This window comes from Pongo abelii, chromosome 5 (genome assembly GCF_028885655.2).
Source record: "Pongo abelii isolate AG06213 chromosome 5, NHGRI_mPonAbe1-v2.0_pri, whole genome shotgun sequence".
NCBI lineage: Eukaryota > Metazoa > Chordata > Mammalia > Primates > Hominidae > Pongo > Pongo abelii.
In genome coordinates, this window is record NC_071990.2 from 32,488,805 (window position 1) to 32,513,517 (window position 24,713).

The 24,713-nt window shown below is 36.7% G+C and overlaps 1 protein-coding gene and 1 long non-coding RNA gene across 13 annotated transcripts in view; one reads left to right on the forward strand and one right to left on the reverse strand.

Moving 5' to 3' along the window:
- LOC129059915 (uncharacterized) overlaps window positions 1-24,713 on the forward strand; it is a 185,799-nt gene that overhangs the window by 28,437 nt on the left and 132,649 nt on the right. The window lies entirely within an intron of this gene.
- TSBP1 (testis expressed basic protein 1) overlaps window positions 7,265-24,713 on the reverse strand; it is an 89,843-nt gene continuing 72,394 nt past the window's right edge. For all 4 annotated transcript variants that reach the window (XM_063725206.1, XM_063725205.1, XM_054557360.2 and 1 more), the window contains 4 exons: window positions 17,164-17,184; window positions 15,280-15,300; window positions 14,523-14,537; window positions 7,265-8,647 (listed from right to left, as the gene is read on the reverse strand). In XM_063725206.1, the coding sequence (XP_063581276.1) occupies window positions 7,548-8,647; window positions 14,523-14,537; window positions 15,280-15,300; window positions 17,164-17,184 (1,157 nt within the window). In that variant the 3' untranslated portion in view covers window positions 7,265-7,547. The remainder of the gene's footprint in view (window positions 8,648-14,522; window positions 14,538-15,279; window positions 15,301-17,163; window positions 17,185-24,713) is intronic.

Below are 24,713 nucleotides of genomic sequence, written 5' to 3' on the forward strand. Positions count from 1 at the left end.
GATACTCAAACTTTCTATATACCCTGTATAATCAAAGCAGTATGATATGACATTTTTATCCTAATTGCCTCACTTTACAAAATTGTAATATTACCAATATACTGTATATCTGCTTGTGTATTTTATTGTCTATATATGTGCTTACGTACTTTATACATAAGCTGATAAGCAACTTCAGCAAAGTCTTAGGATACTGAACATCTGTGATTTATACCTGAAAAGAATAAATCACAATAAATCACTGGATTTCTTGATCCACCCAGAACTCGTTTTTGCCCCTTGGAGGGCAATGTGGCCCCTGTTGAGAATGCGTGATTTAGGGGAAAAAGAATAGTTGATTCTAGAAATGCTACTGACATAATTTGATATCTGTCAAGAAGGAAAAAAAGTGAAACCTCTGTTCACACCGTAAACAAAATGGATTAAATGTTGAATTGTAGAAGAGAAATAGAAAATAAAAATTGTAAAAGAGAAAAAATTAAGTGAATATAAATATGTGTACCATAGTAGTCAAGGAGACCATTTATTTATTTATTTATTTTTTCAACTTTATTTTAGATTCAGCAAGTACATGTGCAGGTTTGTTACCTGTGTATATTGTATAATGCTGAGGTTTGGAATATGAACAATCCTGTCACTCAGGTAGTGAGCATAATAGCCAATAGGTAGATTTTCAACCCTTATCCTCCTCCCTTCTTCCCCTCTCTTCTTGTCTCCAGTATCTGTTATTCCCATCTTTATGTTCATGTGTACCCAATGTTTAGCTTCCACTTGTGAGAACATGCCGTATTTGGTTTTGTTTCTGTGTTAATTAGCATAGGATAATGGCATCCAGCTGCATCCATGTGGCTGCAAAGGACATTTCATTCTATTTAATAGCTGAGTAGTATTCCATGGTATATATGTACCACATTTCTTTATCCAGTCCACTACTGATGGGCACCTAAGTTGATTCCATGTCTTTGCTATTGTGAATAGCACTGCAATGAACATATGAATGCACGTGTCTTTTTGGTAGAATAATTTTTCTTTGAGTATATATATATACTCAAAGTATATATTGCTGGGCCAAATGGTAGTTCTACCTTTAGTTCTTTGAGAAATATCCAAACTGCTTTCCACAGTGGCTGAACTAACTTACATTCTCACTAATCATGTATATGCGTTCCAAAGAGACCCTTTAGAAAGCCCAGAAGTTACCGAGCATAAGGCAGACACATTTGACTAAATGAAATATATTTTTGTATACTAAAATGTACCTTCATTTAATTTACTTCATTTCAGTTAACAAATCTTTGATGAGCATCTGCTATGTGTGAGGCACTTTTCTAAGCACCGGAGATTCAGCAGTGAACAAAGTCCCTTAGAGTTTACATTCTTGTGGGGTAGAAAGTCAATAAACAAAAATAAATATATGATGTCAGGTGATAAATGCTAGGAACAAAGATACATCAGGGCAGAGATAGAGAATGGGGGGTACTGTTTTAGTTAGGGTAGTCAAATTTAAGCATATTTCTTAAAATAATTGAGTAGTGCATATGTTTGAGGGAGAGTGTTCAGGCTGATTCTGAAGCAAGAACATGCTTGGCAGGCATGAGGAGAAATGAGGAGGCCAGTGTGGCTGCAGCAATGGAAGGGAGATGGAGAGTGGGTGATGAGGCTAGAGGAGAAGCCAGAAGCTACATACTGTAAGGCTTTGAAGGCCAGGATAAGAACTTTCATGAATCTGGGTGTGGTGGCTCAGGCTAATCCCAGCACTTTGGGAGGCTGAGGCGGGAGGGTTGCTTGAGCCCAGGAGTTTGAGACCAGCCTGGGCAACATAAGACCTCATCTCTACCAAACCTAAAAAATAAAAAATTAGTCAGGATGGTGGTGTGCATTTGTAGTCCCAACTACTCAGGAGGCCAAATGGAAGGATTGCTTGAGCCTGGGAGGTTGAGGTTGCAGGGAACTGTGATCACGCCAGTGCACTCCAGCCTGGGCAACAGCTCGAAACCCTGTCTCAAACAAACAAACAAACAAAAAACAACTTTGCAATTTTCACACTGATGGGGGTTGGTCTTTGGAGAGTTTTGAGTAGAGAAGTGACCTCATCTGACTTGCATTTTGAAAGCACGATTCTGTTGGGACTGGGGAGTGGGATGGAGAAGCTCAGTTTGGAAGCAGGCACAGCAATGCAGGTGAGATATGGCGATGGTTTGGACTTCTTGATGAAGGAGATGAGTAGTAGTCAGATTCAAGATATAATTTTAGGGTACAGGTTGATGAATTGGATGTAGAGAAAGAATGCGTAGATTGGGAAAACATATTTTCAACACAAATGGCAGATAAAAACTTAATATGCAAAAACACATAAAACTGGGTAAGACAAAGGGCAAACCACCAGTTTGGAAAGCAATTAAATCACAGGAGAGAAAATTCAAAATACCATTAAACTTATGAAAAAATGTTCAGTCTCACTAGTAGTCAGGGAAATATAATTAAAGGAACAGTTAGATATCACTTTTCTCAATAGACAAAGATTAAAAATAGCCACCGCTTCCAGCACCAGTGCAAATATGGGGAAGATAGGACTCTCATATATTCCTGTAGGAATGTGAATTATTACAAATTTGGGGAAAAGGAATTAGGTAATATCTATTAACATTAAAATACACATTTCTTTTGATCTGGCAGTTCTACTTCTGGAAATCTGTCCTAGAGAAATAAAATCCTGATCATATATAGAGATGTTTATTGCAGTATCATTTGGCAATGGCAGAATCATTTAGCCAAAGGCAAAACGTTGGAAACAAGCTAAATGTCTATCTTTAAGGAAATGGTTGAATAAGCAGTAATTCGTTCACACTACTGAATGCTATGCTATTAAAACGTTAGATTGATGTGTTGTCCATGATGTATTGTTAGGCGAAGAAGACAAGTTGCAGAATTAGGTTTATAGTTTGACCCCATTTTTAGAAAAAAATTCCTACATATACTCATATTTGCATATATTTTTATATAAACATGGATTAAGATGTGGAGAGATTCATAGAAAGTTAACACTGTAAGTTTTTAATTTTTGAAGAGAGAAACTTAATAAGGATTTGAATAGAAAATTTATTGAGACCTAGCTTACAATGTGTATAATCTGTAGTGTGGCATCTCAGGTTTGACTTCCCGGTCTTGGCAAGTGCTCAAGCTTCTGGATGATGATAGATAAGAGTGTCTTTATTCCTGAAACACTAGGATTACAGGCTTGTATTTCTTCAAAACCACAATTGGAACTTCTCAAGTAGAGTGTAGGAACACTAGTTGTTTTTTTTTCTATTCCTGATTGTTTTTAAGGGGGAGAGTAAAGGAATCTCATCAAATATAAAACTGAATATTTTGATCAATTTTTCAGCTTATTCTTTTATTCCTTTGGATCCTGTTTTTTCCTTCTATATCTTGTCCCCTTTCCCAGTTCCCTGTATTCACTTCCTTGATATGTCAGTTATAACCTAGGGTGAGAGATATTTATGGGAAAATGGGAAATTGCATTTTTTTATTTTTATTTTTTGAGACAGAGTCTCACTCTGTCGCCCAGGCTGGAGTGCAGTGGCACGATCTTGGCTCACCGTAACCTCTGTCTCCTGGGTTCAAGCAATTCTCCTGCCTCAGCCTCCTGAATAGCTGGGACTACAGGTGTGCACCACCACGACTGGCTGATTTTTGTATTTTTAGTAGAGACGGGGTTTCCCCATGTTGGCCAGGCCGGTCTTGAACTCCTGACCTCATGATCTACCTGCCTCGGCCTCCCAAAGTGCTGGGATTACAGACGTGAGCCACCACACCCAGCCAGGAAATTGCATTTTTAATGCACTGCTAACTCAGGGAGTCTTTAATTGGGATAGGAGCCGCATTAACTGATTTTACATAAATTGTTTGTTTCCTAATATTTTGTGTTTCTCATTCAGCGTCATTATCTCTAAACTCACTTTTCTGCTTTTCTTTCCTATGTTCTGCTCCTAAATGAAAAATGACTAATTGAATTGACTTCCATTCCATTCTTGTGAACAGGACATTTGACATTTGTATTAGTTTATTTGCAAAACAAAATTCACTATTGATTTCTTAAGGTAAATTTCACATTCCTACTTTTATATTGCCACTATCTTAGAAGTACATATTTATGTATTTTCCTAAAATTGTCATTTTGTTAAACGTGGTGTCATTTTGATAGCTTGTCCTTTTTCCCTTCCTCTTTTAGGGGTCCTTTAAGATTTCCACATCTGTATCTTTACAGGAGGGTTAACAATTGCTTTAAATTTGTCAGTTTTTCAATGGCCTTTAGAAAATGGTCCACAAAATTTTTAAAGTTGGAGTATTCTATTGTATGATTTACTTGCCTTCAAAGACCTAGTGGGAGTGCAAATGTTTTGACCCCAAGTTAGAAGTTATGGAGAAGATACAGGGAGGTTTCTGTAGATCTATCTCTTCTGAATTCTTGCTTCATTGGGACATACACACAGATATGGAGTCAGCTGAGCTGGGCTGCTGAAGCCTATCTACTGTTTTTTAGTGATTGCCTTGACAGGGTCCCTGCTTCTTACCAGAAATCTGAGAGAAGTTGCATTAGTCAGACCCTTCTAAAACCTAGTAGTGGCCGGGCACAGTGGCTCATGCCTGTAATCCCAGCAATTTGGGAGGCTGAGGTGGTGGATCACCTGAGGTCAGGAGTTTGAGACCAGCCCGGACAACATGGTGAAACCCCGTCTCTACTAAAAATACACAAATTAGCTGGGCTTGGTGGTGCACTCCTGTAATCCCAGCTACTTAGGAGGCAGAGGCATGAGAATCGCTTGAACCCAGGAGGAGGAGGTTGCAGTGAGCCAAGATCATACCACTGCACTCCAGCCTGGGTGAAGAGTGAGGAAAAACAAACAAACAAACAAACAACTTACTAGTTAGCTGTCAGATGGACCAGAGGGGCTATAGAAAAAATGACTTGAGAATGATGAAAATCTAATACTTTTCACTATGTGAAAATCTTTCTGGTCAAAAATATTCCCTGATTACAGCATAATGTATGTAAAAGACATGCCAATGAAGGCTGGTAAAATCTCTAAATGTGTATTTTCCACAGATGACAAAAGCAACTTACAATATTAAAATCCATGTTTAATATCTGTCTTCTATCCTCTTCTCTCTCATTCTCTCTCTCTCTCTGGCAACTCAGTTTTGCTAAACCTGTGCAGCTCATCAAAGACCTGAGGATTCTGTGACTTCTAAAATTAACATAGGCTTCCATACCTGTGGCAGGGCTGTGAGAACACAGTAGACAGCCATACAGTGGATTAGATTGTGCTAGAAATTATGGAGATACTCTTTTAAGGTTGTGATTGGGTAGCCTGAAACATTTATGAAACATTTTACACTTTGGGCAGAGACTAATGTCTGCTTTCTCTCCTTTTTTCATCAAACGTCTCCAAAGAATAGCATATCAGTATGAAAAGCTTCCTTGGAAGACATCTAGTTAGTCCAAAGAATTTGATAACTAGAGTTATAGACTCTCAGGAAGTCTATTTGGAAGGGACCATAAAGATAACTTATTCTAATTACTCAGCTGTTTCCTGAAGAGTCTCCTCTATGGCATTCTCACTGAATGAGCCTTAAACTCTTGCTTAAACTCTTTGGACCTCCACTTCTTATTACTAAGATAAAATTTGTTACTTTGTACCTTCTATTCACTGATCTCATTTCTTTGGGGCTACACAAAATATTCTAATCCCTTATGAACTTTCACTATTTGAAAGTAATTCTCATGGTTTCCTCATATTTGTCTTCCCAGGGGAATTCTGCAACTTCCTGCACATTTGAGTCTTTCTCTCCTGAAGGCATTTAGTTTATCCACATCCCATGATTGAACTAAATGTAATATTCAGGGTGTGGGATAACCAGCACAGTATTGAACAGTATAAAAATAAAATTTCTAAAAATGATTATTTTAAAATAGACTTAAAAAAAGTTAACTCTTTTGGATGTTTGAAAGGCACATCCCACAACTACTTACTTGTATATCTATATTCTTCCTGCTTACCTTCCTTCTCCTAGCTACCTTTCTTTGGAAAGTGCTCTTTAGAAGTTCATTAGTCATCTCCAAATAGCAGCTACAGTGTTCTTTCAGTCCTTATTTTCCTTGAAGTCTCAGTCATTTTTTTCTCAAAACTCTAATCTTCCTTAATTATTGGAACATTCCACTATACAGGTTTTCCTTCTATCTTCCTATCCCTTAGTTAAATTTCTTCAATATATTACATATAACAAACTCAGTCCTTGGACTTCTGCTTTTGTTAGTCCTCTACTTTCTCCTTTGAAGAACTCACTCTTATTGCTTCAATTGTTACCTGTACTCATCTAATTCCAGATATCTCTTGAATGACAAATGTTATTGCTTATCCCCTTAAAACAACAATTTGTTGTTCCCTCCCTGTCCCCAAATTAGTTCCTAGTTTGTTTGTTACCTAGTTTCAAAAGTTTTGAAACCATTGTTTTTTTACTTTTCCTTACTCCTATGCAGTCAGTCATCATGAAGTAATGATTCTTCTTTGAATTTTTTTCTATTTATTCTCTTTCCATTACTACTCCAAGTACTTCTTAATTAGATTTACTATCTATGATGTTTCTTTTTTTATATTATTTTTCACAATCACATGATACAACCTTATTTTTAAAATGATACAACCTTATTCATTTCACTCTGTGTCTCAAACATTGTAGAATGCTTCCAGCTGCCTGAAGAGTAAAATATAAATTCCTGGCTTGTTTTTCAAATCCCTTTATATTCTCCTTTTCAAAATTATACCCCAGGATGCCTCCCATGAGTCTGCTGTAACAGCAGAATTGCCTACTGCACCTGGAACATGGCACGACAGCCTTTAACCCTTTGCCTTTCTTTTACTCTTTGTAATTCACTCAGCATATCAACATCTTATCCATCTGCTGTGACATATTGTATACCACTACTCCCTTCCCCATGAAGTTACCACCTCTACTTTCTCATCCCATGATGGATTATGTTGTCCATCTAAACTTTTTGTAACTTAGATTTTACTTAAAAAATTGCCATGTATACATATATCACTATATATGTTATAAGCTACTTGATTGCAGGAGCTCTGACTTGTGTTTTTCTGTACACCCCTTATTGCTAGATCAGCGCCTTGCAAACATTAGGCCTGCCATGAGGAGTTACTGGTTGATTGGTTGGAAAGGCTATCATAGACATACTTGTCAAAGGAAATTACTATATATTTCTTTAATTAAAATGTTTTACTTCAGAAAGTATCCAGTCTTTCTTGACGGAATCATATACGTCTTAACTTATAAAACAAATATTTGGAAACTGAGGTTTGCGGCTGAGAGATTAGAAAGGGTGAAACTTCTGAAGAGCAGAAACTGTGATATGAAGATGAAAGGGATTTTATAATTATAATCTGTTTACGCAATGGCTGGGATATGGTTTGTATCTGGAGTATGGGAATCATAATAATCATTTGTCTTATGGGCCTTTAAAAAATTTATCCTTACTCTTCCACTTTTTTGTTGTACTTCCTTCCTTTACTTGCCTTCGCCATTTTTGAGCCTTTTGATTTTTCACCATTGATTTCTGATTCTCTCTTTCCTTTAACTTTGTCCTTTCCTTTGTCACCTTTTGTGTTTTTGTCACCTTTTTCTTTTTTATTTGGATCTTTCTTTGCATCTCTCTCCTTTTCTTTATCATTATTTCCTTTATCCTCAAAACTCTCCTTCTTTTCTTGGGCTTCCTGTTCTTTTAGTACACCTGACTCACTCTTCTTTACTTGGGATTCCAGTGTTTCTGGTACACTCACCTCAGTGTTCTTTACTTGGGATTGTGGTCCTTTCAGTACACCTTCCTCACTCTTCTTTTCTTGGACCTCCTGTTCCTTTGGCACATCTGCCTCCCTCTTCTCTACTTGGCCTTCTTGTCCTTTTGGTACCTTCAACTCACTCTTCTCTACCTGGGCTTCCTGTCCTTTCAGTACAACTGACTCACTCTTCTTTATCTGGGCTTCCTGTCCCTTTGGGACACCCGACTCACTCTTCTTTACTTGGGATTCCTGTCTTCGTGGCACACCCATCTCACTCTTCCCTACCTGGGCTTCCTGTCCTTTCAGTACAACCCACTCACTCTTCTCTACCTGGGCTTCCTGTCCTTTCAGTACAACCAACCCACTCTTCGTTACCTGGGCTTCTTGTCCTTTTGGGACACCTGACTCACTCTTCTTTACTTGGGACTCCTGTCCTCTTGGTACATCCGACACACTTTTCTTTATTTGGGCTCCCTGTCCTTGTGGTACACTCATCTCACTGATTTTTAGTTGGGTTTCCTGTCTTTTTGGTATTCCAGCGTCACTGTCTACCTTGACCTCCATTCCTATTTTGTCTTTCTCTAAATCAGTGCCTTTTCCTTCTCTTTCTGGCTCCTGTATGTGTGCTGATTTCAAGGATTCTACAGAATTCGTAAATATGATGTCATTCTTTAGTGCTTCCTTGTTTTCTTCTCGGCTATTCTGAGACCTTGCAGTGCCTCCACATTTTAGTATCTGGACTTTGGAACAATATTTTTTGGCAAGTTCTTCATCCATGTAACCTGTTAATATAACTGAGCATACAACAAAAGGGCATGATTTAGACATCAAGTATTTTCTCTTTATTTCCATTTTTTTCCCCTTGATACTGGTTCCTTTTTTTGTCTTAAAACTGACAAACTGAAGTTTTTCTGAATCTCAAGTTATCTAAAATGATGGTTCTCTATACATAAAATTATAAAAGTATTGATAAAATTCTGTACTATTTTCAATAATTTGGAAGATTAATGAGAGAAAAGGTAAAATGTACTATAAATGAACTGACATTTGTTCAGTGGATTATGGCTAATGAATAATGCTTAGTGGCTAACAGAGGATGTATTCTGAAAAGAAATAGACTTTGTTTTAAGGAAAAATTGTGGGAGGAAGCAATAATTATATTTCTCAAGACAGAAAAAGGAAACTCAAAAATGCTTTCCATATTGAATAAAAGCATATCTTATTATGCAAAAGTAATAACAGTACTAGCTGATAATTATTAAGTGCTTACCACATACCAAGTACTCACTGCTCTAAGCACTTTATGTATTAAATCATTTGATACTCACAACAACCAGGTAGGGTATTATTAACCTCATTTTACAGATGAAGAAACTGAGGCACAGAATGCTTAAATGAATATGAATAAGGTTATGTAATCAGTAGGTGGTGGAGCTGGGATTTGAACCTGAGTAGTCAGACTCCAGTGTTCAGTTTTGATCATTACTGTAGACTACTTCTTGCAATATCTGCAAACTCTGCAAAAATTTCAGGTCCTTTGATTGTGTTCAGGTAAATCAGCTGTTACGTCTCAATTCCTGTGTGATTTAACAAACCTGAATTTATTGGCTTCTGCCAGGTATTTTTTATTTGCTTTTTTTTTTTTTTTAAAGTAATATGGTTCCCTGAATTAAGTAAAAGAAATATCTGAGCCACCAAGGAGTTGTGTGGGTTCTTGCCATGGAGCAGAGGGATGTCTTGCTTTGAGAAAATCTAATATTTAATATTTACTATAGTAGAAAGAATACTGAATATAAAAGCTGAATCAGAAGACTTGGGCTGGGGGCAGTGGCTCACACTTGTAATCCCAGCACCTTGGGAGGCCGAAGTGGGCGGATCACTTGAGGTTGGGAGTTGGAGAACAGCCTGGCCAACATGGTGAAACCTGATCTCTACTAAAAATACAAAAATTAGCCAGGCATGGTGGCGCACACCTGTAACCCCAGCTACTCGTGAGGCTGAGGCAGGAGAATTGCTTGAACCCAGGAGGCAGGGGTTGCAGTGGGCTGGGATTGCACCACTGCACTCCAGTCTAGGTGACAGAGCGATACTCCATCTCACAAAAAAAAAAAAAAAAAAAAGAAGACCTAGGTTTACTATTCCTGCTAGCTGGGTTTAATGGGTTTATTAAGGTAAATCAGTTAATCCTCAAAGATTCACTGTTTTTATATTTAGTTTGATCTGCTCACTTTGTAGAGTTATTAAATATTGTAGATAAACGTTAAAGTAACATACCCTTTGGAGACAGACTGGTTCAAATCCTGCCCCCACACCTGCCTAGCTGGGTGACCTTTGGCAAACTTTACTTTCTGTCTATAAAATGGGGGCAATAGTAGTAGCTATCTCAAAGAGGTGTTATGAGATTAAATAATGTTATCTAAATAAAAGCACTTGGTACAGTGCATGGGACATAATAAGTAGTCAATAAATATTGGCCATTACTACTTCCCAATGAGAGAGTACAGGAAAAAACTCTCTAATTCAATCAACAAGACAAGGCATTCTTAGTTTCCAACAAATAATTTACAGGAGTGGTTAATTGTATTACAGGAAAATTTCTTTTTTTTTTTTTGAGACAGAGTTTCACTCTTGTTGCCCAGGCTGGAGTGCAATGGCACGATCTCGGCTCACCGCAACCTCCGCCTCCCGAGTTCAAGCGATTCTCCTGCCTCAGCCTCCCAAGTAGCTGGGATTACAGGCATGCGCCACCACACCCGGCTAATTTTGTATTTTTAGTAGAGATGGGTGTTTCCCCATGTTGGTCAGGCTGGTCTTGAATTCCTGACCTCAGGTGATCCGCCTGCCTCAGCCTCCCAAAGTGCTGGGATTACAGGCATGAGCCACCACGCCTGGCCAATTACCGGAAAATTTCTTGCTTAAAAATGAATTATTGGACTTTTCGTTTTTTACATTTAGGGTTTGATGTTTGAAAAATTGGCATACACATAACTTCAGAATTTTATCAACTATAAAAATGAGGCAAACCTGTATTAGAAAAGAAACTATAAATCAAAAGAGTTGTTGTAGGTCAGTGTTTTCTTTTATTATTTTCAGCTGTTGACATCCAAATAAAAATAACATTAGGAAAATTGCAGTAATGTTTTCTGAACCTTTTTGTATATGTCCCCCCCTAGAGTTCTTCATTAAAATTTGGTTACTGACAGTTTATTCTAGACAATCAGTTTTCAATTTCCTAATGAAAATCAGTGGTAATATATTTCAAGCATCGCTAAATTGAGAAAAATAGTTCAGAATATTTTGATCTTCGACAGTGCTACCAGTGGACACTGTTTTGTTTTGTTTTGTTTAGGGGTATGGTGGTGTGGAATGGTAAGATCATGCTCCACTGAAGCTTCTAACCTTAAGAATTTCATGGGATGTACTCCTCACATAAGCTGATTTTCCTTAAGCTATGAATATTTTTAGTTTTACTATCCCTTTGGGGTAATTATTTGCTACTGTGTGTAATACTTCATGACTCATTTTAACCTAAATTTACGTTCTAAATTATATAGGCTTTGTAAACAAAAATTAAGTATTATACAATTTCCTGAAGCACCTAGTGTTTATTCTAGCTACACCTTTCCTAATTTCACAGAATTAAAAAACTTTTTATTCTTTCTCCCACTACACTGAAAAATACCTCTAGTTACTTCTAATAGAATCTTCATACCCTTATTTTAATATATTTGCTGTCATCTTTTAAGTCTTGAATTTAATTAACATAGATTAGATTTACAGGATTTATTTTTGAGGAATCCAGCTATCCCATAAAGTGAGGTTCACTTTTATTTCAACTTTGCATTGCAGAAGTAAGCCACAAATCATTATTCCACCACATTCTAAGTTCTTTTCTTCCTTCTCTCAGATTTCAAGATAGTTCATACATCTTTTCCTTCTCTTGGACCTCATAATCATCCTACATGTACAGTGTAAATCTTCATGATATAAAGACTTGGAAGCCCTGGCTGCAAGTACATTTATTGCAGGCAGTAGCCCATACTACAAAATTTTAATACAATCGAAAGATTTAATCAAGACTTTGGGGATCATCATAATATATTCAAGCTGATTAAAAAGTAATTATTAAAATTTTTAAATTGGATTAATTTTTGTTAAAGCTAAAAGAGATCATGAAATAGCTATCACATTAACAATTCTATCTAAATGATACTTAATGTAGAAACTAGAATGTGGGCTTTATTAGGAAACTAATCTTAGGTTCTTAATCCAGTGGTTGTCAGGGAGAGCACAATTGGATCTAGACTGTAAAAGATCTATTCAGTATCGGAAGGATGAATCATTATAGTTTTCAGGCTATGAATTACATTTTAAAAGATCATATTCTTATTAGTTGAATGAGGAGGTGAGAAATAAGAGACTCAGTTTGCTGGGATGATGATGTTTGTTGGTTTAATCTATCTTAAACCTTTCTTTGAACATTGAATTAAACCTTAACCTCCTTTTTCTAAAAATATCAACTGGGGCCAGATGTAGTGGCTCACACCTGTAATCCTAGCACTTTGGGAGGCTGAGATGGGAGGATCACTTGAGGTCAGGAGTTTGAGGCCAGCCTGGGCAACATAGTGAGACCCCATCTCTATTTTTTAAAAGAAATAGAAAAAAAATAAATTGGGAAAAATGTGTTTGAAAGATTATATCAATAAGAATATATCCTTTACAAAAAATTTTTAAAAAGATTAAACAGATTTTTCTCTGGCAACTTAAAAAATTAGTATTCATTAAAAATTTATTACCTCCGGGAAGAGACTTGGCCTGTGATCCCTTCTTAGAACCCTTGTATTAGTCAGGGTTCTTCTGAGTCAAGTTGACATACAACATCAATCATCAGAGTCCACCTTTTTTTTTTTGTAAGAGAAACTCACAACATCACAGTCCTATCACTTTTTCTATGTGAGGAGAGCATTTGAGGGATGTTGGCGCATTATGATTTTTCTGAATGCATACCGTTTCTTGTACCATGAATCAAAAGAAATTAATTTCTCCAGCTGGGCGCGGTGGCTCACGCCTGTAATCCCAGCACTTTGGGATGCTGAGGCGGGCAGATCACCTGAGATCAGGAGTTCGAGACCAGCCTGACCAACATAGTGAAACCCTGTCTCTATTAAAAATACAAAATTAGCTGGGCATGGTGGCACACGCCTGTAATCCCAGCTACTTGGGAGGCTGAGGTAGGAGAATCACTTGAACCCATGAGGCAGAGGTTGCAGTGAGCCAAGATTGTGCCATTGCACTCCAGCCTGGGCGACAAGAACGAAACTTTGTCAAAAAAAAAAAAAAAAAAGAAATTAATTGCCTTTTTCAACTTCATCTCCCTGCCTTCCTCTCCCTCCAAACCCACTCTCTTTCTAGTGTGAACTGAGAAAGAAGAATGAGGCTTAAACACGATTAAATATAAGGACATATTTTGTGTTTGTGTCAGTGTTTGGAATGTTTGAAATGCTTGAAACGTGTCTCATTAGGTTTAAGTCTTATTTGCTTCTTTTGATCATATATTTACAGAATTAAACAAAAGTTATTATTCTACTTTGTTTTGTATGGTTTCCTTGCTTGAAGAGCTGAGTCATATATTAAGTAATCCCAATAGAGATAAATCTGAATCCAGAAAACAGTTAAAAAAGTCAAACATTGATTTAAATGCAGTCTTCTATTTTTAAAAGGATCCTTTTGTGTACATTTAGTTATCCAGCTTTTCTGTAGATGTATATTTGTATTTATAAACATTCCATAAAGTTTCCTGACTAATCACAAAAAATGCATTTGTGATTCAGTATAGGAGGCAATGTGTTAGTATGGGAAGAGTGGGAAGAGTGTGTATTTTGGAGATAGGACATCCTGGGTTTAAATCCTGACACCAATGTTTACCAACTCTTTAACCTTGGGTAAATACCTGAGTTAGATCCCTAATCTGTAAAATGGGGAATAATAATAGCTACCAGGCAGGGATATGGTAAGAATAAGAGATGCTACTTTTGTAAGTGCCTAGCACAGTGCACAATACATAGCCAATGCTCAATACCTATTGTCTTTCAAAGGTAGTTATTTAGAAGGCAATAGAAAGGAGATGGTATTTTGTTTTTAACTAGCTTTTTCCCCCATTAATATGATTCAGAGGGACTTCACCTATAACTAAAAAAGAGTTCTAAATTCCCAGCAAATAACTAATGGAATTCAGAAACCAATCTTCCTTTCATTATGTTTTCTTGAGAATCAGGGAGGAGATTCTTTTTCAGATCCTAGAAGATGGCCAGAGATTGTGGCACCCTTTCATATGAGCTTCATCTTCTCTACAGCAATCTCTTAAATTGTAGTTATTTAAAAACATGGGGCCTGGCACAGTTGCTCACACCTGCAATCCCAGCACTTTGGGAGGCTGAGGCAGGAGGATCACTTGAACCCAGGAATTCAAGACCAACCTGGGCAACATAGTGAGATCCTGTCTTAAAAAGAAAAGTGGACGGTGGAGGGGGAGCGTTGGAAGTTTCTGGAAGATAGGAACATTCAAATTGGCCTTAGAAGCACAGGCCTCTATTTTGGGAGTAGAAACAGGTCACAAAAGAATTAAAAGCAATGTAAAATATCAGAGTTGAGAATAGATGTGGAACTTACCCACAGGAGTCAGTGCTAAAAACAAAACACAAAAGAAAGATCAGTGAGGATTTTGTAACTCAAGAGAAACCCACCTTCCAATAGTATCCTTCCTAGGTGAATTTAGAAACAGGACTTGAGGGAGCATAAAACTCTGTTTCATCCTCAGGAATGTTGCTGGCCAATGCTCCACATCCCACTCCACACAGAGGGTTATCTTTAGGATGCCATTTAATTAATATAGGCATTTGAAATCTTGGGGAGGTAATATCAATTCTACTGAAATTCAAACTATTGCATTTCCTGCCTTTCTTTGTTCTTTGATAAGTCTTTCATATGTCTTCTGCAAAACAGTTTTTTGCTCACTGTTCTGGTTAGTTCGAAAAATGTGTATTGTTGATCAACTACCAAAATCACATCTCGTCCTGACACATATTCTTTTTGTCAATCTTAGAGGATTTTCTTTTTCAGTAAAAATTATTAGTTGCCAGATTATAGCACAGAGGAAATAGGCTCTGTTGTGATAGATTAGCTGGGAATATATGCTACCAATAATCTTTGGTAGTAAATAACTAGAATCAAACACAAGACCATTATACTTTGTTACAAAAGGAAAATAGATAAGAAGAATTAAAATTGAAATATGAGGAAATCACTTATTGAAGAAATATTGACTGCTGTAAGGTAGAGGAACTTGTAATACAAGAACATTTGGGAAAAAGAACTTAAAGGTCCTAGGCACAGAAATAGGTAAGGCAAGGAAATGATCCAAACTTACTGATTTTTCCAGAACTGTCCACTGAAAGAGACAAAGGCAAACACATCAGTAGGTACTGGGCTTTCCCTTCTTCCCAGTCCCCAAGCCTCTGCATTGAGTGGGATCTGTGTCATTAACAACTAAATTTCATTTATTTAAATGTGAAGAAACTTCATTTCCCTTCCCCCTTCTCTTTGCCCAGTGTAGTTTACAAGACCTTGTGATAAGCTACTTTAAATCACCTTTACTTATCATTGATCATTAGCAATTTTTTCTGGAATGTCAAGATTACAATTTATAAAATATAGGACATATAATGGTCTTGCTTGGAAGATGTGTGCTAACATTATTTTTTGACATTGTTTGATACGATTTTTTTTTAAATATTTTTTTTGAGACAGGATCTCAGTCTCCCAGGCTGCAGTGCAGTGGCATGAACATGGCTCACTGCAGCTTCCACTTCCGGGGTTCAAGCGATCCTCCAGTTTCAGCCTCCTGAGCAGCTGGGACTACAGGTGCGTGCTACTACACCCAGCTAACTTTTGTATTTTTTTGTAGAGACGGAGTTTCATCATGTTGCCCAGGCTGGTCTGGAACCCTGAGCTCCAGCGATCCACCTGCTTTGGCTTCCCAAAGTGCTGGGATTACAGGTGTAAGCCACCATGCCTGGCCTGATACGAAATATTTAAGATACAGTTGTTACCAAGTACTGAAATATAGGTATATCTCTTGTGTTGATGTTATTTGATAAACCTAACATAGAAAGCACAAAATAGGCTGGTGCGGTGGCTCATGCCTGTAATCCCAGCACTTTGGAAGGCTGTGAGACAGGCGGATGGCTTGAGCCTAGGAGTTCAAGACCAGCCTGGGCAACATAATGAGACCCCCATCTCTGCAAAAAAATAGAAAAAATTAGCTGGGTATGGTGGCAAGCGCCTGTAGTCCCAGCTGCTCGGAAAGCTGAGATGAGAGGATTGCTTAGGAAGTCAAGGCTGCAGTGGGCCATGATCACACCAGTGCACTCTAGCCTGGGTGAGTGAAACTCTGTCTTAAAAAAAAAAAAAGCACAGAATAATAAGAAAGCATGAAATTGTAAGAAACATAATACCAGGATTGTTTACCAGAGATACATATGTGGAGTTAGGGTATTTAAACCATAGAGCGGGAGCTGGCAAAATACAGCCCATGGAATAAATCTAGTATGTTGGCTATTTTTGCATGTCCTGTGAGGTAAGAATGGATTTTACATATTTAAATAGTTGAAATAATAATAATAATAATAATAATAATATTTTGTGGCACATGAAAATTATATGAAATTCAAATTTCAATGTCTAAAATAGTATTTTATTGGGACATATCCATGCTCATTCTTTTATATATTGTCTGTGACTGTTTTTGTGCTACAACAGCAGAGTTGAGTAGTTGTGACAGAGACTTTAAGGCTTATAAAATTTAAAATATTTGGCTGGGCATGGTGGCTTATACCTGTAATCCCAGCACTTTAGGAGGCTAAGGCAGGGGGATCGTTTGAGGCCAGGACTTTTGAGACCAGCCTAGGCAACATAGCAAGACTCAGTTTCTACAAAAAATTTAAAAAAGTTAGCCAAGCATGGTGGCACACATCTGTAGTCCCAGCTACTCAGGAGGCTGAGGCAGGAGAATTGCTTGAGCCCAGGAGTGGAGGCTGTAGTGAGCTATGATCACACCACTGCACTCCAGGCTAGGTGACAGAGCAAGACCCTGTCTCAGAGCAAAACAAAACCAAAAACACCAAACAAACCAAAAAACACAAAAACCCAACAAACAAAACCAAACACAAAACATTAAAAATATTTATAGAAAAAATTTGCTCACCCCAGCCCTACAAGAAACTAATGTATTAAAAATATATTAGAAACTTACTAGTGTGAACTTGAGGTGTTCCTGAAAATCAAAACAAAATAGGTTAATGGCAGCATTTTTGGAACAGAAATACAGTTCTTTCCTAGTCCCAGTTCCCTAGTTCTTTTTTCTAGGGTACCATAAAGACTTCTAGCAGAATACAATGAAATATGATGAGACAACAGATCCCTTAGTGTGTTATAAGAACCTGACAGTTTTTACCACCTTATGTGGTCCAACTTATTGTTGTCTCTCCAATTGAGCTCTCTGCTTTCACCCTTGCCTCCCAGTCAGTTCCCAGTACAGCAGTTAGCGGGACCCTTTTAAAGTGTCAGCAAGACTCCTGCTTAAGAGCCACCAATGGTTCCCCATCTTGGTTTAACAAAAGTCAAAATCACAACAGTGGCTTTCAAAGATGGCCCTGGAAGATCTGCCCCTCCAAATCTCTCTTATAGCTTCTTTTTATGTCACTTTTCATTCTGTTCCAGCTATATAGTACTTGCTGTCTTGCTTTTCCTCAAATAGTCTGGAAATGTTCCTACCTTAGGGTGGTTTACTTGTTGTCTTCTCTGATTGAAATATTCCCCCCTCAGATATTGCCTGGCTAATTCTCTCACCTATTTCATGTTCCATCTAGTAGTTACAGCAATTGCTGAGAATGAGGCATTAAACTTTCCAACTGTAGTTGTGGGTTTTTCTGTTTCTCTTCAGTTCTAGTAGGTGTTTTTTTTTTTCCAGTGTGTTTTGAAGCACTGTTGTTTGGTGCATACATATGTAGGATTTCTATGTCTTCTTGATGCATTGATATTTTTATCATGATATAATGTCCCTCTTTTGTCCCTGGTAAATTTCTTTGCATTGAGGTCCACCTTACGTGATATTAATGTAGCCACTTCTGCCTTTTTTTTTGAAAAAATTAATGATTCATGACATATATTTTTCATTCTTTTTACTTTTATTGTTAAATTTGAAGTGACTTTCTTGTAGATAGGATATAGTTAGGTCATGTTTTTAATGTACTCTGGTAATCTTTTAAAAAAAATTGGTGTATTTAGACCTACACAAAATAAATTTGTGTGATTTGCCTGATTGTTGTGAGAGACAAGTCCCAATTCTTTCAAGGAGGGGAAGTCAGAAAAGGCTTAATCTCTGCAGCAGTAGTGGTCCAAGTTTAGATGTAATAAACTTTATGGAGGAAAAGGCAAAGATCAATCTTTCTTTTTTATCTTGAATTCTATTTTAGTGTTTTCTCTGTTTGCATTTTGTAGTCTGTCCCTTCTTCTACTCCCATTTGCTACATCTTCTTATTTTTATTATTTCTACCTTTTATCTTTTGGAATTTCGTCTTGTGACCCTGTGGCTTCAGAATGTGATACAAACTTCTTAGTGTATTATTTCCATGGTCTTCCCAGCATATTTTCCCAGCATTATTTCCTCTTGCTTCTCTTTTGCAACTTAACTCTCTAACCAATATGATACTGACAGAAATAAGCTTTTAGTAAAGTGTTGAAACATTTACTTCTTACCCTTTCTTCTTCATTATCTATAGAAAGCAGATCAGAGTTCTTCGAAGCACAGGCCAGCAAACTCTCTTCCCAAGTTCTTTTTTCCTTACCAATGTAGTAACAACTGTTGGAGTATGTAATCCACTCCTCAGGACAATGGCCACAATCATATGCTAAATAAAGATATGAATTACTATGCAAAAAAAAAAAAAAAAAAAGAACAACTTGATTTTGGTCCTTTCTATGTAGTTTCTTGTTTCTGTGGGCCTTTGATTTATTTAAAAGACAAAGACAGAAAGAAAGGAAGAAGAAAGAAAGGAAGGAAGAAGAATGAGCGAACGAACAAAAGAAAGAGAGAAAGACCCAAACTAAACCAAAATAGAAACCAAAAACAACAAAAGTGTCAGTGCAAATAAAGGAATCCAGATGCTACAAAAGACCAGAGGAAACTGAGAAAAACAGTAGGAGCTTACTGGTTGCTATTGGACCAATTGCTAAAAATAAAATAAAACAAATCAGTTTTTTTTTTTAAATTATGTACTGAGTTCCTATTGAAAATTCACTTGGAACACCAGAAAACAGACCTTTGGGAAACATTAAATCTTCTAGGAATATGCGATCTCTTATTAAGTCAATTTTAACTCCACTTTAATAACTTAAATATCCAGGCCATTTTGAATGGCACGTATGATGGGTTATATGAGTAAAGGCCACTTTTTCTAATGAAATAAAATATTTTTTTAAACATTCTTAAACTAGGTCACATTCTTTCAGGAGACTGGCTAATAGTCAAAGGTTACTAATTTACGTTATCTCTTCATCATCTTTTTTGTCTTTTCATGTTTTCTCTTCCTTTCAAATCTCTACCATTATACCAGCTCTCATTGTATTATTTTTTTACAGTACAGAAAGTTTATTTGTAATTAAAATGTAGTTGAGTTTAGCACCTTTTCTTTTTCTTTTCAGTTTTTATGAGAATTTAAAATTCTTCAAGAATTAGTAATACTTATTTTAAGTTTTGCTTCTTTTACTTTTTTTCCTATTTCAGTCTCTAATCCCAAAATATCTGTTCTATTCTTCACCGTTCATTGTATTCTCCTTCTAGATTTCCATTACTAAGTTTACTTACTCCTTGCCTTACTGTGGCAGGGCGGGTCTCACTAACGCAGGCCTCCACAACAACTGTTTCAGCACTGACTGAGTGGTTAAGTTAAATATTGAAAGCTGATAGAGCCAGTCTGGAATGTAACAAGCCCACCAAGAGTTTGCCTAGGCCTTTCCAGGGCCTTGAAGCATGACAAGATTATGAAGGAATTCTTAACAGGACTCGTTTAGGATTAAAACAAGTTTATTGGGGGGTCTGAAGAAACTCCCCAGGCCTCCACAAACAAGTTTATTGGGGGTCTTCTGAAGGAACTCCATAAACCTTCATGATTTAGCAGGAGACAAGGTAAGGGTAATCACCCCAGCACCTGGACCCATTTAGATTAAGTAAATTTACTGAAGCTCTAGAGGAAAGTCTTCAGGACTCACATCTTAGTCATAGATTAGAAGAAGTTAATCACTTATGTCTTTAGATGAATGCACACTTACACGTAGACATATAGCTTAGAAGGTATATCGGCTCTGGAAAACTTTGTAATTTTGAGTTGGTCTGGCAAAAATTTCCAAGCCTTCTCTCTGTACCTACTTATATAAATAAAAACTGTCTTCTTTCTCAGTTCATCTGCATCTTGTTATTGGGCCATGAAGAAAAGCAGCCCGATTCTCCTACCTCAGCCTCCCAAGTAGCTGGGATTACAGGTGTGCACCACCACACCCAGCTAATTTTTGTATTTTTAGTAGAGAAGGGGTTTTGCCATGTTGGCCAGGCTGGTCTCGAACTCCTGACCTCAGGTGATCCACCTGCCTTGGCCTCCCAAAGTGCTGGGATTACAGGCATGAGCCACCGCGCCTGGCCAGGTCATATGTTTTTTTAAAGGTCTGTATTGTCAATAAAAATGGAGGCAAATTGGAACTGAGAAACATTTTTCTTTTCTTTTTTAAGTTGCAGTGCTTGCAAGCAAGTCCTGTCTTCAGAAGAACTGGCTCACTTAATAAGAGACACAGCAGGAGTTTAAGAGGCATAATCTATAAAGTTAGTCAGTTTCCTGATTATTCTTATTGGTGGAAAAATAATTCTCCATCATAATTATATATTGGCAAGGGTCATACCACATTTGTATGACAGTGAAACAGCAAAATAACTAACATGAACTCTTTTTTTGTTTAAAGGACCTTCACCCATTCTTGCATGTAAGTTAAGACAATTTTAGAACACTAAGATAAAATGCAAAAACAGCAATCATGTAATTTTTGAAACTAACTGTACGACTAAGTGGGAATTATGTAAACAACTAATTATGTTTTGTTAAAGATTTACGGGAGCATTGTGACCTGACCAAGGACAAAGACATTCCCAACCTCCTCTGACTCTTGCTGGCACCCAGATCTCTGTGTTCCTCAGTCATCTCTTGATTCTAACTCCTGCGCATAATTTCCCCATATCCTCCCTCCCATAGAAACCCTCCAGCCAGCCTGAAAGACATTAGAAGGATGGTACTTTAGAATGCTGGTTCTCCATCTTCTCGGTTTGCTGACTCTCCAATTTCATCTACTTTTTATCCTACCAACCCTCGTCCCTCATGTCTGGCTTTTCAGCTGCAAGCAGCCAAACCTGGGTTTGGTTTCTTACATTTATGTGTATCAATATTGTAAAAATCAGCACTAAAATTGTTTTCATTAGGAAGCCAGCAATGTAAAGCATAGGAACTTAAGCCTTTATTTTAGGTTCCAGTGCTAAATGGAACTATTATTCAATTTAAGAACATATAAGGCTGGTTGTCTGTCCCTCCCTCCCTCCCTCCTTCTCTCCTTCCCTTCCTTCTGGTTTTCTTTCCTTCTTTTTTCACCTGCTGCCATCCTCAGTTTATCTCATGATACAAGGTTTTTCTGACTGCCATGTTTAATGTCAAGTGCTCAGGCAAAATGGATGATTTGGCTAGGCTAACAAAGTATTCATTTTGCAGTATTTCCATTTTTTTAGTGCATTTTCTTATGATTTTGAGGAAATTTTGCTGTCTCTCTACATTTCTATTTTGTTCCTTGTATTGTTAGTGCTTTTCCTTTTCTTTAATTTTGTTTCAAAATAATCAAAATTATTTTGTTGATTATTTTTAAATACTTTTAATTTCATTAATTTTTGCCTAATAAAAGTAGGACATTTTTATTATTGTGTCCTACTTTTGAGATTTTTCCTTTTTTAATCATCTTCAGCTTATGTTTAGTTCATCAATTTTTATTAATGAATAATTTCTATTAAAACCATTTACCCTAATAATTTCTCTCTAAATGATATTTTGGCTGTATCCTAAGTATTTTGATAAGTAATGATTTTATACTCACTTATTCCTATATATTCTGTAATTTCACAATTTTGTTTGTAACCTGTGGATTATTTGGATGTATGCTTTTTTGTTTCTAAATATGTATATGTTAATATTTTTTGTTATTTATTTCTATTCTGTTGCCTTGTGCTCAGAAAATGTGATTTATATTATGTTGAAATGTACTTTGAAATTAGTTGAGGCTTGCTCTAGTTGAAGGAATTGGTGGTCAAGTTAATAACTTTTCCATCTGTGCTTGCTTGGTGGAATGTTCAGTGTACATTACTAGATAAAGCTTTCTAAAATTATGTCAAAGCCTCTCTAGCCTTACTAATTTTTGTCTGTTTTATTTATTTATTTTATGAGAGAAATATTATTAAAATATCTATTTAGTTACAGATGTCTTTGCTATTTTGTCAGTTTTTGTTTTATGTATTTCAAAGTCTATGCTATAAGCTCACAACTTTCACTTATATTTTATCTGATATTTGCACAATTATATCAAGTTTTGTTTTGTTGTTAACTGCCTGTTTTTTTTTTTTGAGACAGAATTTCGCTCTTGTCACTTAGGCTGGAGTGCAATGGTGCAATCTCGGCTCACCGCAACCTCTGCCTCCTAGGTTCAAGTGACTCTCCAGCCTCAGCCTCTCAAGTAGCTGGGATGACAAGCATGTGCCGCCATGCCTGGCTAATTTTGTATTTTTAGTAGAGACAGGGTTTCACCATGTTGGCCAGGCAGGTCTCGAACTCCTGACCTCAAGTGATCTACCCACTTTGGCCTCCCAAAGTGCTGGAATTACAGGCATGAGCCACCACACCAGGCCAATTGCCTGGTATGTTTGAAAATTCCTTCATTTAAATTTTTCTGTGTGTCACCTTATTTTAGGTATATTTCTTAATAGAGTTTAGCTATTTTTCTTATTTTTTTTTTACAGGAAAATAGAAAAATTAAAAAAATTTAATTCTTTTAATTACATCTGAGAGTTTCTAGCTTTTAATCTGTGAGTTTAATCTACTATTGTATAATATTGTGCTAAGCAACATATTTAGACTTTTTTAACCCTCATTTAAAAAATTTGCTTTTTATTTGCTTTCTCTTTTTCTTTTTTCTTGCTTTCTTGTGGACTAATATAGTTTTCTTTCTTCTTTTTATTTTCCCTATGGGTTCAGAAGGTGTATGTCACATTTCTATTATATTAATAGTTGTCTTTTATTTTTGCCATAAATATTCAAGTGTATATATTAAATAAGATGAAAAGTTAATCAGTACATCTGACCTTTTGTCAAATTATCTTAGTTCATAATCGTTAGCCTTGTCTCTAAGGTTTTTTTCCTAATGCTTTAGGTCTACTCATTTTAAAGCACACTAATATATTTCTCCTTCACTCTCTCCTTCTCCTTCTTTTCTTTCTGCTTTTTTTTTGACAGGGTCTTGCTCCTAGGCTGGAGTGCAATGTCATGATCACAGCTCACTACCGCTTTGAGCTCCCAGGCTCGAGCAATCCTCCCACCTCAGCCTACTGAGTAGCTGTGACTACAGGCATGCACCACCACACTCAGCTGATGTTTGTATTTTTTGTAGAGACAGGATTTCACCATGGTGCCCAGCCTGGTCTCCAACTCCTGAGCTCAAGCAATCCACCTTCCCCGGCCTGCCAAAGTGCAGGGCTTATAGGCGTGAACCACTGTGCTCAGCCTCTTTCTGCTCTTCCTTCTCCTTCTCTTCCTTCTCTTTTTTTTCTTTATAGTCAACATTTTAGATTTACTATCATGTTTTGTTGATTTGTTTTCTTACATATGTTTCTTGGTTCTAACTTCTTTTTGAGTTTTTACTCAAAAGTAAATTCCCTGAAGTATGTCCCTTTGATAATTCTTTCATTGGGGACCTGTGTTTAATGAGTTTCTATGTTCTTGAATATACAAAAATGACTTAATTTCAGTCTCACTCGTAAATGATAATTTTGCTGATTGTATCATATGGGTTTATAGTAATTTTCCTTCAGTCTTTTGATGATATTGTTCTGTTGTATTCTTTTTAAAATTTTTTTATTTTTAATTTTTATGGGTATATAGTAGGTGCGAGTAGGTACATGAAATATTTTGGTACACTCATACAATGTGTAATAATGTGTAGTAATCACATCAGGGTTAACTGAATATCACCTTAAGCATTTATCATTTCTTTGTGTTACAAACATTGCAATTATATTCTTTTAGTTGTTTCAAAATGTACAATAAATTTCCTTTGACTATAGTCACCCTGTTGTGCTATCAAATATTAGATCTTATCCATTCTACCTAACTATTTTTGTACCTATTAACCATTCCCAATTTTCCTCTCTCCTGACTACCCTCCCCAGGCTCTGGTAACCATCATTCTACTCTCTATCTCCATGAGTTCAATGTTTTAACTTTTAGTTCCCACAAATGAGTATGGACATGTGAAGTCTGTGTTTCTATGCCTGGCTTATTTCACTTAACATAATGACCTTCATTTCCATCCAGGTTGTTGCAAATGATAGGATCTCATTCTTGTTTGGATCTCATTCTTGTTCTGTTGTATTCTGGCACATATTATTGCTAACGAGATGTCTAGTGTTAACATGATTTTTTGCAGGTGATCTGCTTCTCTGGTTGTCTT